The sequence below is a fragment of the Blennius ocellaris genome (assembly GCF_963422515.1).
Source record: "Blennius ocellaris genome assembly, chromosome: 8".
NCBI lineage: Eukaryota > Metazoa > Chordata > Actinopteri > Blenniiformes > Blenniidae > Blennius > Blennius ocellaris.
Window position 1 is genome coordinate 24854082 of NC_137657.1, and position 15437 is coordinate 24869518.

Below are 15437 nucleotides of genomic sequence, written 5' to 3' on the forward strand. Positions count from 1 at the left end.
TGTGCTTCCCCCCTCAGCGAACCATAGCCTGGCTTGGTCCTTTGTGCGCTAGATCAGGCTTCAGATAGGGTCTCATCATCCAAGCCTTACTCCACTTTTCCCCCCATTAGATTTTCTTTTCCCTTAAATTCCCTCACACTCACTCCCCCCTCGCGCACATACATCTCGCACACACACCTCGTTATCTTATTTGTGGCCTTGGCAGCCGGATTGTTGCCTTGTGGTTCGGTAGCCTGAGTTTTCTCTGTCACAGAGAGCCGTGGGTGCAGAGTCTCTACCACACAAGCCTCCACGAGAGCAGGAAGTCAGCTCCCAGCATGCCTTGCCCCATCCCAGTGAAACCTGGGATGGATTAACCCTGGGCAGGGGGACCTTTCCAACTTGGAAAGATGGTTATGCAGCTCCCCATACTTATCTCCCCCTCGCGTTTGCAGTGACAGTAAAAATAGTAAAAATCATTGTGTTGATCTGTTTATAACCGGGCTTCAGTTCTGAGGATTGTGGTGAGCTAAGACCAGATATGGAATGCCATCTCACTAAAGATTTACTTTTTATAAATCAAATATCACTTCACTGGAACAAGCAGCCTCAAGGTTAGACCAGTGGAAGGTGGGGTTATACTACTGAGGATAGTGTCAGGAAGGGCATTGTTGTGCTCTTGTGCAACCCAAGAACAGAGCAGCCAAATGTTGTTATTTCATTATTGCACAGATGTGGAGTGTAAGATATCAGTAGATTTTAAAAATCTTAATCATTCAGTACAATTTGAGTTACCTAATGTAATCCTGTTGACTGTCATCTCAAGCCCAGAATAAACAGATTCCATTCAATTTGCAATCTGGTGCTTAATCTTTAGTCCACACCAACTAAATGCTGCTCCAACGTACAATGTGCTGGAAAAACTGTGATACTCCAAACAGATGAACTTCACAAACCCAATAAAAGAAATCATCCTGATATTGAGTTTCAATGAATATTCAGTGAGTGACTGGGGAACTTAAAGTTACTGTATACAAATGGAGAAAACACCAAGTACATTACCTAAGAGATAGAAAGAATATATTGATGAATTTCATGTATTTTTCCCATGTCAAACAAAAAAACTCTGATACATTGTTCCTTTTTGACTCTATTTCCAGTAACTCCTTCGAGTTTTTTTTGAACAGGCTATAATGAGGAGTTTACATATTTGCAGAAAATGTACTTTTCTTGATCAAAAGCAGGACCGCAATCAGGTTGTGTTTGGCCCCAAGGTAGAAATGAACCAGACTTGTGCTGATTCAAAGAAAAAGAGATGTACACCCTAACTACTGAGGCACAACATCTTAAACTGAAAATACAGAGGGACTTTTAAGCATATTTGCCATTCAGCTTTTAATATTTCAGTAACACGTTCTTCCAAAGTAAATCACTTGCAAAGCAAGTTACCAAAAAAAGTAATTGATGCTCAAATGAGCTTTTGGCCGCTTGAGGGTTGGGTGTCTCAGGGCGAATGATGTGTTGCTCAGCGGGTAATCCGGCCTTCGTGTGAGACCTGCAAACTAAACCAAGTCAGCCTCCAGTGGGAATGTTGGGCTTTTGCAAAGTGTGGATATGTTGAACGTAATGATTCGGAGCCAAGACCTACATTTGATAGCTACGCTTTTAAAAGTGCCTGACGTACCATACCTTTAATGGTCAGAGTAACACAATATAAGTCACTAAAGTTACTTGACATGTACATGTTCTTAAGATAGACAGAGCAACTTCATGTAAAAATATTCTGTGGTTTTATGTCCAACAAACAGCTGCTGTGTGACGACTTTATAATACCCCAAGTCTCAATTTCTTCATTGGTCCTATTGTGTTTAGTAAGGCCACCAGAGGGCAACTCCACTTTCTTATTAATATAAATGGATTGTCGTTCCCTAAAGACCACTACTCAATATATCTGTGGTTTGCAGAAATGTTCGATGCTCTTTCAGGCCTGGAAATATGAGCTGCAAAAAGAAACCATGGTGCAAGTCTTTGGCACAAAGTCACCTGAAACACAAGATAGCTGTTACTTGAACAATATTACAGCTATAGGTAGTAATTATCAATCGGACTAAGCAGTTTTTTTTTGTTTCTCTCTTTTTGTACCTAGGTGGTTCAGGGAAACACCGAACCAAAGAACCAAAGAAGAAGAACAAGCAAAGGCTGCGGTTTCGGGCCCAGAACCAGCACAGCGACCACTTGGCCTCCGCGCGCTCCAGCCAGTGAGAACTGAAACTATCCATTTAAACAAAGAACCAACGCGAAGCTGCTAGCCGCTGCTGCACCCACATTCTGACTGACGACTATCACCAATCTCTCCACCCTCCCCCAATTGCCTCCTGGCCCTCCCTTGACGTCAGCCTCGACCCTTCAGGACACAGCCACAACTCACGGTCCAAAGGAAAAAAAACACAACAGTCAAAAGACGAAAAGAAAATATGCTCTACAACGTGCATTGTTAGCACCAATATGCTAAACACAAGTCTCCGCCCTCTTGCCGCACTGACCAGCCAGGTAACTCCACCCTCTCCTCCCTACCCACCCACCCAACAACCCCCATCCCTTTGCGTTGCCTCATTGGACCTTCACAGCTGATATCACTGAAGTCATCACTTCCAATCATGAGCTATGTCACTCCCGACCAGGGTGACGGAAGACCAGAGGAGGGGAAACCAGAGACCGTGGTGGGGCGGAGTGCACTGGAGAGAGCAAGGGGGGGGACGGATAGGTGAGGTAATGAGGGGAGTTGGCATGCTGAACTGCTCGGGGGGTGGGGTGGGGGGGGTGTTGTGAAAGGATGGAATGAACACTGAGGACGGAGAAGCAAAGTGAGGCGGTTCGGTTGGGGCAAATGATGCTGATGGACAAGAAAATGGCATCTTGAACCAAGAGAGACTGTTTTTTTGTTCCTATATTTATGTCAACACTACCCTCACCTTCCCTTCTGAATGGAGACGTTTCCCATGCGTGGCCTTTATGTTATGTACATTTTTGAGAGTAATATTAAAAGAAATTACCATGCATAGTTGCAAAATATTTTATTCTCAGCACAAACTGTTTACGTTTCAGACCGCTTTATGCTCTAACTGTATAGTGTGGATAAAAAAAAAGAAGAAATTTAGTTGTTTGACTAGCATGGCAACAGACTCGTGTACATAGTTGATCTAATTATGAAAAGCTTATTACTGTATTTTCAGTATTGACTCGTTCATCGTTATAAATGTTTTAGAGATTACAAACAAGGTTGTAATACAAGCTACAGAATAAAATGATCAAAAAACAGATAATACCCATAGCCACCACATAGCTATTTCATTTATATGGTATATATTTGATTTATTTATTAATTATGTTTTGTACTTTTTTGTTCGGTGAGATTCTTTCTTTTGCCTCATACTGTTACTCTTATATGCTGAATATTCTTTGAGTTTCTTTATAACAGTGCATATCTTTAACACGTGGAAAAGGTTTTTGTCTGTCACGCAAAGTGTTGTATTACATTCATTTGACCTCATCTACTGATTTTGATGTTTTAAAGAAGAAAAACACAACAAATAAAACTATGCTTTGACATATTCTAGGTTTATTAATTAGATTCCAGCAAATGTATGGTCATAGGACTGCATATGTGTACATTGTGTTTTATTAAAATACATTTCATGTGACTGTACGCCGAAGCCTTTTGTCATTATATGTGGCTTTAATACATGCGGCTAAGTTCGTTTCCTTGTTTCGCTCCTGATCGCAGTTTTGTGATTTAAAAAACATTTGTGAAATCCATCATGTCGCGCTGTGTGACACAAGTGCTGCCTCCTGCCAAACGATTGGTTATGGTCAATTGGGCCTTAGCAGCATGACGGCATTAAGGGTTTGTAATTAACTATGACGTGTCCTCATGAATGACACAAAAGCAGCGCGTCATCGCTTGGCACCATTGTACTTCAAATGCCACAACAGCGTCTATGAGACAACATATTTGCCATTCACGCAGTCCAAAATCAATCCCAATATCTGATCTTCAAAACATCAAATAAACACATTTTCTTTTATGTTGATGCTACAGCTTTCTGTTTTATATGCAACGGGGGGAATGTTTTAATGACAAGTCATGGCTAATTTAACCCAACATCCACACGGTGCAATCACTGTCCCAAAAGACGAGGGGAAGAAAAAAAAAAATCCCAAATCTGCCAGAGAGCTTATGGGTGCACAGTAGCGGATGAATCACACAGTGTCACATTTATATATCATCCTGGGAGAAACAGACCACAGCCTTCCTGCTCTGGTCAACCCCACCCCCCCCACTGAAATCACACATGATATTTCCATAGGGAGGCTGTCAGTGTTGAAATACCACACTCTTTATGTGCTTCATGTCCATCGCTGAGGCCTCATGCTGCAGCTTTTAAGTGCCTGAACATCTTTCATGAGTGTTCAGAGTTGCACAGGAGATCCTTTTTTTTGTTTCACTGAAGTTTTCCCTCACACTTGTTCAATAGGCTATTTATTTTCATTGTATGACAAAGGGATGTCAAACATATGGCCTGCTGACCACACTCAGCACTGAAGAGGAGTCCATCAGCTCGGAGTCTGACCTACTTTAATCTTCAATAAACGATAGTTTACTGTGGTCACACTGTTTCAGTAAGAGTAGAGATCATAAGTAGAAACTCAAAATTTCCATTGTCTACTTTCATGACAACATGATACATGCACTACTCGTGTCTTCTGTGGATCATTATGTATGTATGAATGCAAAGCAATTACTAGACCATAAAAATATGTCCAGAAATTAGGATTATGAGTCAACCTGTTGACTTCAGAATCAAAATATTGAGATCATGGACCATAATTGATTTGTTTCCTGTTCGTGCCCTGGTAATAATAATCACAGACTCTCAGTGCTTTTCTGTGCACTGATGAATATAATTTCTTTGATTAAATTATACATGATTTAGTTCATGATTTTTCTTTTTTAATTGGGCCAATAGAAAATAAAAAATGCTAGTAGTCACAGATTGACATTAACCATTATTGATACTGTTTACACTACAAAAAGCAGCATTAGATTTTGTTTGGTCAAAGTGCATATGACATGTATCATACCCAACAGAGCTGCAGTGTTTCAGTAATTACAGGTAAGTTTGATCCAAGCCTTTTTTTCTCAAACAAAGTAATGGGTAAGTTTTTGTAGATTGCAAGTCTTCCTATTAGAGTTGAAGCAACAGTCAAGCTGAATGATAGTATTCTCAGCATTTGTGGTTTGTAGATAAGTATAGGATTTGTTTGTTTTTGTGGACATAGCAATTTGAAGCTTACAATTATAACTCTTACTCTCTTCCATTGTGCTGATTTTATAGTTTGAATTAATCTAAATAGTTCTTCCAGAGCAGATTTCTTTTCTAAACAAATGTGTTTCAATCAGCTTCTAGAAATTGTAGCCTCTTCTTTTTTTCATTTTCAAAAGCATTTATGGTGATACATCTTTAGGGGTCATGGGGCCAATTGGTGAAGGGTTTTTTAATGCATATAATAATTGATCTATTGTATTTGAATTTGCAGTGTTTACAACCAGAAGTATTAGGAAATTGCTTGTATTGTTTAACGTTTTTTGTATACAGTTTTATTATCTCCCATTGTGCCTGAAGGCGACAGGCAAAATGGGAGGCCTGGTTTTAATTGCAGGTTTTAACTGCAGGAGCTGAGGGCCCTCAGCGATGCATTCAGGTGCATCATGGAACTCCAACATTTGCTACATGGTAATGGCAGCTGCAGGGCGCATACAGTCGTGAGGCTACATGCTGAACATGATTCAAATATGACTGACACAATCATTAGTGAGCCGGAACGCGTTTGTGCACCATACGGCAATGACACATTTTCGGCAGTTCGGCATGGACATACTTCGCCCTGGACGCTTGTCATAGCCGAGAACATGAACTCATAAACAGCGGCCTATCTAAATTGTTGAGCAGAACAATTTCATAATTTTATATAAATATATAAATTATTATAATCGTTTGTCTGAAGTAAACCAGAAGGTTATGCAAAAATCACAAAAGGGTAACATGCTCCAATAGGCTTCTTTTTGTATTAAAATCTTTCAAATCTAATTCATGAACTCCTTATCTGATTTTAGTTTTGTATCTTGTTGTCTTTACCCAGCAGACTGTACCTCCTCAAGAAAATTAATCAAGCGTCTTCCCTTGCTGACTGTGGGGCCAGAGAGAGCCTCCTGAGCTACAGCTGCACTGTGCGGTGACCAGGAAGGACCTGCGGCAAGTGGTGAGGGTGGCAGTCAGACACATCATAAACAAACCACCCTCTCCCTTCAAAGACCATTACCCACTACGAAACAAGGCTAACCCCAAACTAGTGATTTAGCTCTTACCTGTAACGTAATCACAGAGGATAAAAAGACTCTTCAAAACATCACCAAATAGACTAAATAATAGTTTTCAATCCCCAAGCAACCAAAATAATCCCAAGTTTTTATTTGCACCATATACCACCAGGGTTTGTCCAGTCAAGAGAGCATCTAATTACAACAGTCCAATCAGATTGGATACATAGACAATCTGTTCATCCCCCTATCCATCCCTCGACCTGCTTCATCCATGCTACAGTTGTAAGAACTTGTCTCAGCATAGGCCGTGGATGACAGCTGTCAGCTCTAAAACTTGGCGTTGAGAGTATGGTAAAACAAACGCTCAATTCCAGAGTATGGTAAAACAAACGCTCCATTTCTATAGGCTTCGCTCGCTCAGGCTAGCGAAGCCTGGTAAAAAGAATTGTTGCAGAGGATGGAAGAAGGCGTAAATGTTGTTTCGAAAGACATCTGCTGCTGGTTACAAGTTAATGAACGATTCACAGATGTCATCCCCTGGGCCAGACTATCATTGCTCCAGACTGAAGGATTAAACCTAAAGGCTTATGGAGAGGAACTCAACTGAAGTGGATTCATTAAGACCACCACCAAAGCGTTCATTCCAGTGTTTAAAACAGAATAAAAGGAAGGCGCGCAAAGAATTGTGTTGCGCATTTTCGGATGAAGAGACATCTTCTTGCACATTCATCTTTTCCCTTTGCTGCTTTATGCCCCCCCCCCCCCCCAACCCACCACTGTGAGAAACAAGACACTGATGGTATTCTCAGTGTTGTTAAGAGGGTTAACAGTCATGCACACATCAGAAGGAACGGTCCTCCCAGTGTAAACCACTTCTGTAAACTGTGTGTATGCCTGCTTGCCTCTGTGTGTGTGTTTGTGTGTGCGTGTTTTAATGTTTGTGCTGAATGTGGTTAGGTGGCTGAGACTGAAGCTCCCTTTTAATCTGACAGAGAGCATTTTCATTAGTTCTGTTGGGTCCTATTATTAAAGCCCGCTTCAAAGGCACAACAAGTGAAACCACCAGCAGGAAATGACCCAGTGGGCTTGAAACTGGTCGGATCAGTGATAGCAATCTGTGCTCCTAAAGCAGGTTGGTAAAACGTGTGAGAGTATATATTGTATATACCTCGCAGGACAGTTGTGAGGATTAGAGGAGGGACACTGGGACCTCTGCTCTACATTTCCACACTGTGGCCTGGAGTGAGTGTGCTGCTGTGGCACATTTGACACATTTGTTCCAACACGGGAGTGGAAGTTATGGCATTGGTGGGGCCATAAGTTTGCCTGGGATAATAAATTGCAATAATTTGCTGTTTTTAATAACTGTTATAATGAGCCATTGCCTGCCCTTTTGAGTTGTGGGAAATCTGGAATCATTAATCTTCATTCGCGCTGGCATTTTGGCGAGTGCAGAAACAGCGCCGGGCACGACCACAGCAGTGTCAAAGGACAAGCAGATCTTTTTTTTTTTTTTTTGAGGTGAGGGGGGGGGGTGTTTGCCATATGTTAGACATCATGGCGTGTCGAAGGCCCGCTAAATGGTGGCATTAACGGGTGACTTTTATTACTGAACTGGTTCCTAATTGCAAGAATGCCATCCAAAGGCAGCTCTCCGTGCTGGATTTGGCTGCATCGGGAGTTCCTAGGTAACAAGTTAATCCCTAAAATAAATACATTCTTCAATAAAACCTAATTGTCTGTGACAGTCGTTCGCTTCGCTGCAGAAACTTTTGAAACAGGAAACTGTTAAAGATTCAGAGCTGGACTGTCGACACACTGGATGATGAGCTTTTCTTTTCCTTTCTTATTTTTACCTTTTCATCCGTCTCTCCTGCTGGCCAGGAAGGTTAGATCTGGAACTGGAATGCTGACTTAGCACACTCATATTGCTACGTTCACGCTTCCATTAAATGCATAATTTCAATTCCTGGATGACAAATGGAAAATATTTATGAGACACTTGCTGTGCTTGTGTTTCAGCTCGGTCTCGCTGAAGCAGGTGCAGTTAAGGATGTTGTTTTTTTTTCCTTTTCCTAATCACCATCCATAACATGCAACAGGCAGACTGTTCTATACAGACCTGCTCTGGTATTTCCTCAGAGTGCTGTTAGCATTTTTGAACCTTTCTTTTCAGCTTTGGGTTCTCGGTTTGCAGGGATCCAAACACAACACACAGCCATTGTCCCTGTCCACTTGAGGGGAAATATAGGCAGAGTCGTTCTATCCTTGCACTCAGGATGTGACACGCAAGGGCTTTATGACCACCCACCCCCCCCCCCCCCCCCCCCCCCCCCCCGCCCCTGAAAACAAATCACATGGTATACCTTAAACACATTACAGCCTCGGCAAATGTTTCCTCTCACCAGTGCTCCGAGAGCCATGGGCACAGCCATTATTATTGGGCTCAAGAGCCAGCTGGTGAGGACAAATCCACACGGATTCCCTCCCCCCCTCCTCCTCCTCCTGACTCTTTGGCAGCCCTGCTCCATTCATTCGATTTTTATATGTGCCCACTGCCTAGTAGCCGCATTACTACTGGTTTCAAGGGAGAATTAATCAAAAACAGGGCTTATTAAAGTATATTAAGACCATTTGAATTGGATGTAATACGCTCAGTAAGGGCCCAGAAGGGTTGTATCTGAGCCATAGCTGACATTTGAGGCTTCTACAAGTGGGGATACATTTGTTCTGCAGTGGCACTGCACTCGCTTCCGGGGCAGTGGGGGCCATTCGCTTCAGCCAAGTGCTGCATTGTGGGTAAGCAGATTTTAAGTGGGTATGAATTCAGCAGGGGGTAAAGGAGGGTTTCATTGTCCAGGAATGTTTATCCCCCCCACTCCGCATTCATTCAGGGAACGGATTATGCAGCAGCATGCTCCAGAAGCAACCTTTGCCTCCACTTGGAGGGTCTGCGTGGAAGAAATATTCATTCATACATCTATACACATGTACAAACAGTCGGTATCCTCCTAATAAGAAGCCAGTGTGATTGCTCCCTGCAGGCATGGGGAGTGGGAGTGGGGGTTGGTGGAGGTGGAGCTGCTGCGGGCAGGGGTGGGGGGAGTGATGCTCCCAGTGAGAGCGCCACACTCCTACCGACATCATCCTCACAGCAGCAGATTTTACTGAGCAGTGTGTGGGTTGTAGAAACGTGTTTAATCAACCCAGCTATAGGGGAGGTCTTGACCTCATGGTGGTGGTTCCCAGCAATGTGTGTGTGTGTGTGTGTGTGTGTGTGTGTGTGTGTGTGTGTGTGTGTGTGTGTGTGTGTGTGTGTGTGTGTGTGTGTGTGTGTGTGTGTGTGTGTGTGTGTGTGTGTGTGTGTGTGTAGTGAGTGAATGGCTCACAGCCTTTGCTGTGGAGTGTGACCTGCGGTGAAGCCTTGAGTTCACAGTCCGCTCGCTACTGTTGCCGGTTTAAGTGATTAACTGTAGAAAGTGATGACTAATCTTCAACAGTCTGAAACAATTGCAGTTGAGTGACATATTACTGAAATTATCTCCTGTAATCTTACTGTCTGGATCTAATCCAGCGGGAACATTAACAGGAAGCCAAAGACAGTATTACTCACCGGTCCGACTGTAATTGATTCTCGATACACAAGTGTGTTAAAATGTTTTGTAGGTTTCCGGCAACACAATAGCATTGCCTCACGTGAGCTATTAGTGTGTCTGTAATTGTGCTTCGTTTAAAGACAGTTCTGTTGTTTGTGTTTTTTAATGGTATAACAGTCTTTCATTTTTTTGGCTGTTCTCCACTGTGATTCTGAAAAACCTAAAACCTTACAAGAGCTGTGTCATTTTGTGGATCAGCTGCATTCACCTGTTCACCCATGAGACACTGCTTTATACGCCATCCTATTTAAAGGCTCCACCCCCCACAACCCTAGTTTACATATAAATGAATAAAGGAGTTGTACAGTTTTCACTTGCTTCCAAAATTATATATACCAAACAAACCAACACACCATTTCAGCTGAATAATGCAGGAGTACTCTGACATTTCTACTGAATTTTGGCTCAAGTGTCACCGTTCAGCTTAATGTGGTATATATATATATATATATATATATATATATATATATATATATATATATATATATATATATATATATATATATATATATGTGTGTGTGTGTGTGTGTGTGTGTGTGTGTGTGTGTGTGTGTGTGTGTGTGTGTGTGTGCATATATATATATATATATATATATATGGTCACCCAAAGATGTGATCTAAAGAGTTTTCAAACCCTGTTGTCAAGACATATATACAAACATGATTTTTGTTTTTGTTTTTTAAAGGGTTAGGGTTGAGGGGGGGTAAAAACATCATGCATGAATGTCGGCACAGTCATATCCACAGATGACATCGCCAGTAACATCCTGACAATTAGGTCATGATGAGTTTTGATGACAGCTGATATACTGCTATCATCATGATATAATTTGAATTCAACATTTCTACTCATACGTGTTTTATGTTGCTGTGTTAATTGAAAACGATGATCACTTAACCCCCTCCCCTGACAATACCATTTGGTTTAGCCTGAGTTTGCGTTTCAGTCGTTCATCCGAGATTCAAAGCTTGTCGTGGCTATTCCTCTTCAATGCTATCCGCTCTGAGTGTCTGTTAATAAAAAAAACGACCAACGGCAGCAACTTCCTGTGAATTCCTTCATCTCACCACCCGAGAACTCCGGTTTGTTCTTAAAAACACTAGCGTGAACATTTATAGAGCAAGTATACTGCAGTTCACCGATGAACAGGCCCCTAATTGCTGCCTGCCTGCCCGCCTGCATTGTGTTTTGTATGTGGCTATGAGTCAGATAAAGTAAACCACATGGTGTGTGTGTGTGTGTGTGTGTGTGTGTGTGTGTGTGTGTGTGTGTGTGTGTGTGTGTGTGTGTGCACGCGCACACTCATTTACTATCTCCCTGTGTGGTTTGGCAGCGGCTCTGTTGCATGGGGGCGTTCAACGGGCATCCGTCTGGACGTGAGGCAGGCCTGGCATGGCACTCAGCCCCCTGCAAGGCTGCATGAGGGTGGGATCAGTGTTGGAGTCTGCCAGGCTCCACCAGACTAGTCTTAGCGTGTATGACCGGGAGAGAATACGTGTGTTTCTGCATGTGCAAGAGCTTCTGTGTGTGACGTGATAGCTGAACTACAATCACACAAGCTTAAACGGCAACCACAGGTTGGCCATTGTTCCGCCTGTCACTTGCAATATGTTGACCCCTCTGTATGTTGCTTCATCATTCACATTTCTATCACATGGTCTATCTGAGGCTGTGTACACCCTTCTCATTCCTTTGCTGATTTTACGCCAGACCGTGTATTCAACCTTTGTGGTCATTATAATTGCAAGGCGCGATCCAGCCATGCTGAAAGTAACACAATAGCAAGCACACCACCATGGCCAGATGCCATACCTCCCTGTACAGTACTGTAGTGCAAAACAAGCCACCTCAGAGCCGGGCCTGTTTTGCACTTGCACAAAAGACCACCCCTGGCATAAAGCAGCCTATGAAAGTGTTATTTCTTGGAAGGTTTTACTTCCTAAACACCACAGTATAAGGGTCTCCATGGTAACAAATATGAAGTTATTTCACAAGGCAACAATAGGAACAATAATATACTCAACAACAATAATAATACATTATGTTGTCCATTATGATGACATTTGTCACTACATTTCTACATCATGTTTATACAATGTTTGTACTATATATTCTGTACCCTCCAGTCTGCGTGACCACCATAGGGTCTCAAACCTTCAGCCACTCAGGCCCAACCTCTGGCACTCACTCCCACCCAACATCAGATACATTAAATCCCTGGAGTCTCGTAGATCTTATCTTAAAACTCACTTCTACTGCAATTATCCATATGTTTTTACTGTTTATTTATGTATGTATTTATTTATTTAGTTGGTTAGTTAGTTGTTTTACTTTTTTAAATACTATATGTGCATGTTCATTGACTTTTGGCATCCTGAAAGATGAAACAAATATAATTGATGATAATGATGATGATGATGATGATGATGATGATGATGATGATTGTTATTATCTAAAGTTGTGAAGATATCTAAATGATATTCTATACTTGTGTCATATTACGTGTGTGTGTGTGTGTGTGTGTGTGTGTGTGGTGGGTACAGCAATTTGATGTATTTAAAAAAAACGTTTTTAATCTTATATTATGTATATACAGTCTTAATTGTGTACATATCTTGATACTACTTTTTTTTCTTGACCATCGTATTTTTTTGGCACTATTTCTCTTTGCTTCTGAATAATTTGGAATTTACCGTCTGTGGGAGTGATAAAGAATGTCTTATCCAAGCCCATTTTATCTTTTTACTGTACATTTGACAGTGTTGACAGTTTAGAAACCTGACAGAAAATTGTTGTCACCACCATACTTTCAACTCGTGAGTGGGGGTTGGGGTGCTTGCCAATCATAAAGTTGACCAATTAATCAGATCATGGGCCTTACCAGCTCCAGAGGGTGTTCAAAATGTTCCTTGAGTGCATGACTCCCATGTGGCTGCAACCTCATGTACAATGTAAAAAGTACATATATAACACTATATCCAATGAATTGCATTGCTACAAGGCAGACGGCATGTTTTCAGGTAGTCCTGAATTGTGTGTGTTTTGTGCAGATGTATTCATTATTCTCCAATCACATTATTATCTAGCCTTCCCGGCTGGCAGTGGAAATATATTCTAATATCATAGTTTTTATGAAATGATATCAGCTCAATGACTTGTTCTTCTTTTCTGTTGCAGTATGAAATGAGTTATCAAAACAATCTTTTCAAATGTTGTTTCTCTCCTCTTTGGTTTTCTGTAACTCAGAAGAAAATCAAAATTGTTTCTACTAGTTTGTTTTTACTTCTGCAGCATTTACGTACATCCCATTTGGTCATAAGTTTGCACGACCAGTCAGTGATTTGAAGGTTAAAATGATGAAATATAGACCTCTATCACTCTCTTTTTCTCAGACATCCAACGAAAATAATCATTTGTAGCCCTATGTCTGTTAAAAAAAAAAAAAAAAAAAAAAATCAAATCAAATACAAAGTCCCTGCATTCAGTTTAGTCTTCACTAAATAAGTGGTTTTGTTGGTTCTGACTGTTTCAACCAGCTGATTGTCATTAACAAAAACAGAGGATGTGTTCACACTTTCACATTTGGTCTGATTAAAAATAATCCTCATATGATTGCTACACTGGTGAGGTGCATTTGTGTCGCCTCCCATGATAACTGCAAATGAATCCCTGATGCTTTTTTGATTCCTTCATAAGGAATTGAAAATGGGTGCTCTAAAAACTTTCATTTTAAACATTTATTCAGCATACACTGCAGGTATTTGAAGTACAAATGTATGATACAGTCACAACATTGTCAGATAAAAGAAAATCTTGTTTTTAAATCAGTAAAAAAAAAAAGTCAATTGTTTTACCTTTCCAACTAAAAAATACAATGAATTTAAAAAAAAAAAACGTGTTAAACCAACAAATTGTGTTTGCGACTCACATTAGTTTCCAATGCACTGCAAGTATCGAGACAAACAAATGGATCAAAAAAACTAAAAAACAAACAACCCTGCATGATGAAATCTTAAGCATTTGATCTCAGAATCTACAGCAAAGTCCACAGACGCCCGGCGTGCAGCAGCCACAGCAAATACGACACCTGGCGCCACGTTTCTGCCTCGTGTTGTACAGAGTCTGTGTGAAAGAGGAGAGACATTAGCAGAGCACATCTCATGGAGGAAAATAACTCATATCACTTCAACGGTGTGACGAATCAGCTTGAACTATTTGATCAAACTCATTTCTCCAAGTTCCTCACCTTCCATGAGTCTACTGATGTTTCCTCAGCTGCAGCTTGAACTTCACTACTGATTGGCTCCTCCAGCTCTTGCTCCTGCCAATCAAATGATTATAATATGAACAACATTGCAGCTTTCAAACATTCAATTATTGTATCAAAATGGGTTAAATTCAACTGCTTACCTCTGTGAATTGGACAGAAGAGGTTTGTTGAACACAAATAAATGTGAGCACGACTGCCACTGCAACTGCAACACTGAATGTCTTCATCCTGAAGCAAGTAGAATTCTCCTGATCGAGACGACTGGTTTCACTTTGTGGAGATCTTCTGTCAGATGTTGCAGTGAGCAGAAGCTGCTGGTATTTATACACACTTTGAGACACTCTTGCTTCATCAGTCACTGTACCTGCTTACAGGAATATCCTTGCAACACTCGGTATTCCAATCACTGCTATCTGCTCCAGGTGGGAAATTCCCCGGGGAAGAGGCCTTTCTTTGTTGTGTGCATGTTCATCACAGTTTTCAAACATTAACTGAGAATGAACCTTGGTATTGTTTAGATTTATGACTTTATCATGACATACAATTGTATTTGCTATGATCAGTTCCTCATAATACAGATTATTTGCCATCACAAATAAAACAGCCCCCATATGTTTTTCATGATGCTTTATCCAGTTGAGGGCCGTGGAGTGAATCACAAGATACACCCTGAACCGCTCACAAGTCCATCACAGGACAATGAGCGTAAAACCCCACAATATCTTCAGAGGCTTATTTTCCCTGATTTTAAAACTTTCATTTTTAGTATCTTGCCACATGAGACACTTCAGCATTTTTTACCCTCTTGCTGTCATCGAACACAAAACAAAATTCCCATTAATTCTCAAATTGAAGTTTTCAGCTTATGAAATGTGGCCTATAGCAAGTAATTAATAAAAGAGAGTCACGGTTTCTGCTTACGGGAATATCGTTGCAACACTCGGTATTCCAATCACTGCTATCTGCTCCAGGTGGGAAATTCCCCGGGGAAGAGGCCTTTCTTTGTTGTGTGCATGTTCATCACAGTTTTTAAACATTAACTGAGAATGAACCTTGGTATTGTTTATATTTATGACTTTATCATGACATACAATTGTATTTGCTATGATCAGTTCCTCATAATATAGATAATTTACCATCACAATTAAA

The 15437-nt window shown here is 41.1% G+C and overlaps 2 protein-coding genes across 3 annotated transcripts in view; one reads left to right on the forward strand and one right to left on the reverse strand.

The window, feature by feature from the left end:
• Positions 1 to 2707, forward strand: part of rspo2 (R-spondin 2) — a 64841-nt gene extending 62134 nt beyond the window's left edge. For both annotated transcript variants that reach the window (XM_080501409.1, XM_080501410.1), the window contains exon 5: positions 2126 to 2707. In XM_080501409.1, the coding sequence (XP_080357535.1) occupies positions 2126 to 2241 (116 nt within the window). In that variant the 3' untranslated portion in view covers positions 2242 to 2707. The remainder of the gene's footprint in view (positions 1 to 2125) is intronic.
• An 11337-nt stretch (positions 2708 to 14044) lies between these two features.
• On the reverse strand, positions 14045 to 14515 carry LOC308133261 (hepcidin-like; the record flags this gene model as incomplete). The annotated part of the gene is made up of 3 exons (XM_080500562.1): positions 14045 to 14140; positions 14265 to 14339; positions 14429 to 14515. The coding sequence occupies 3 exons, from the start codon at positions 14513 to 14515 to the stop codon at positions 14045 to 14047; spliced, it is 258 nt and encodes an 85-aa protein (XP_080356688.1).
• Between the last annotated feature and the right edge of the window lie 922 nt (positions 14516 to 15437).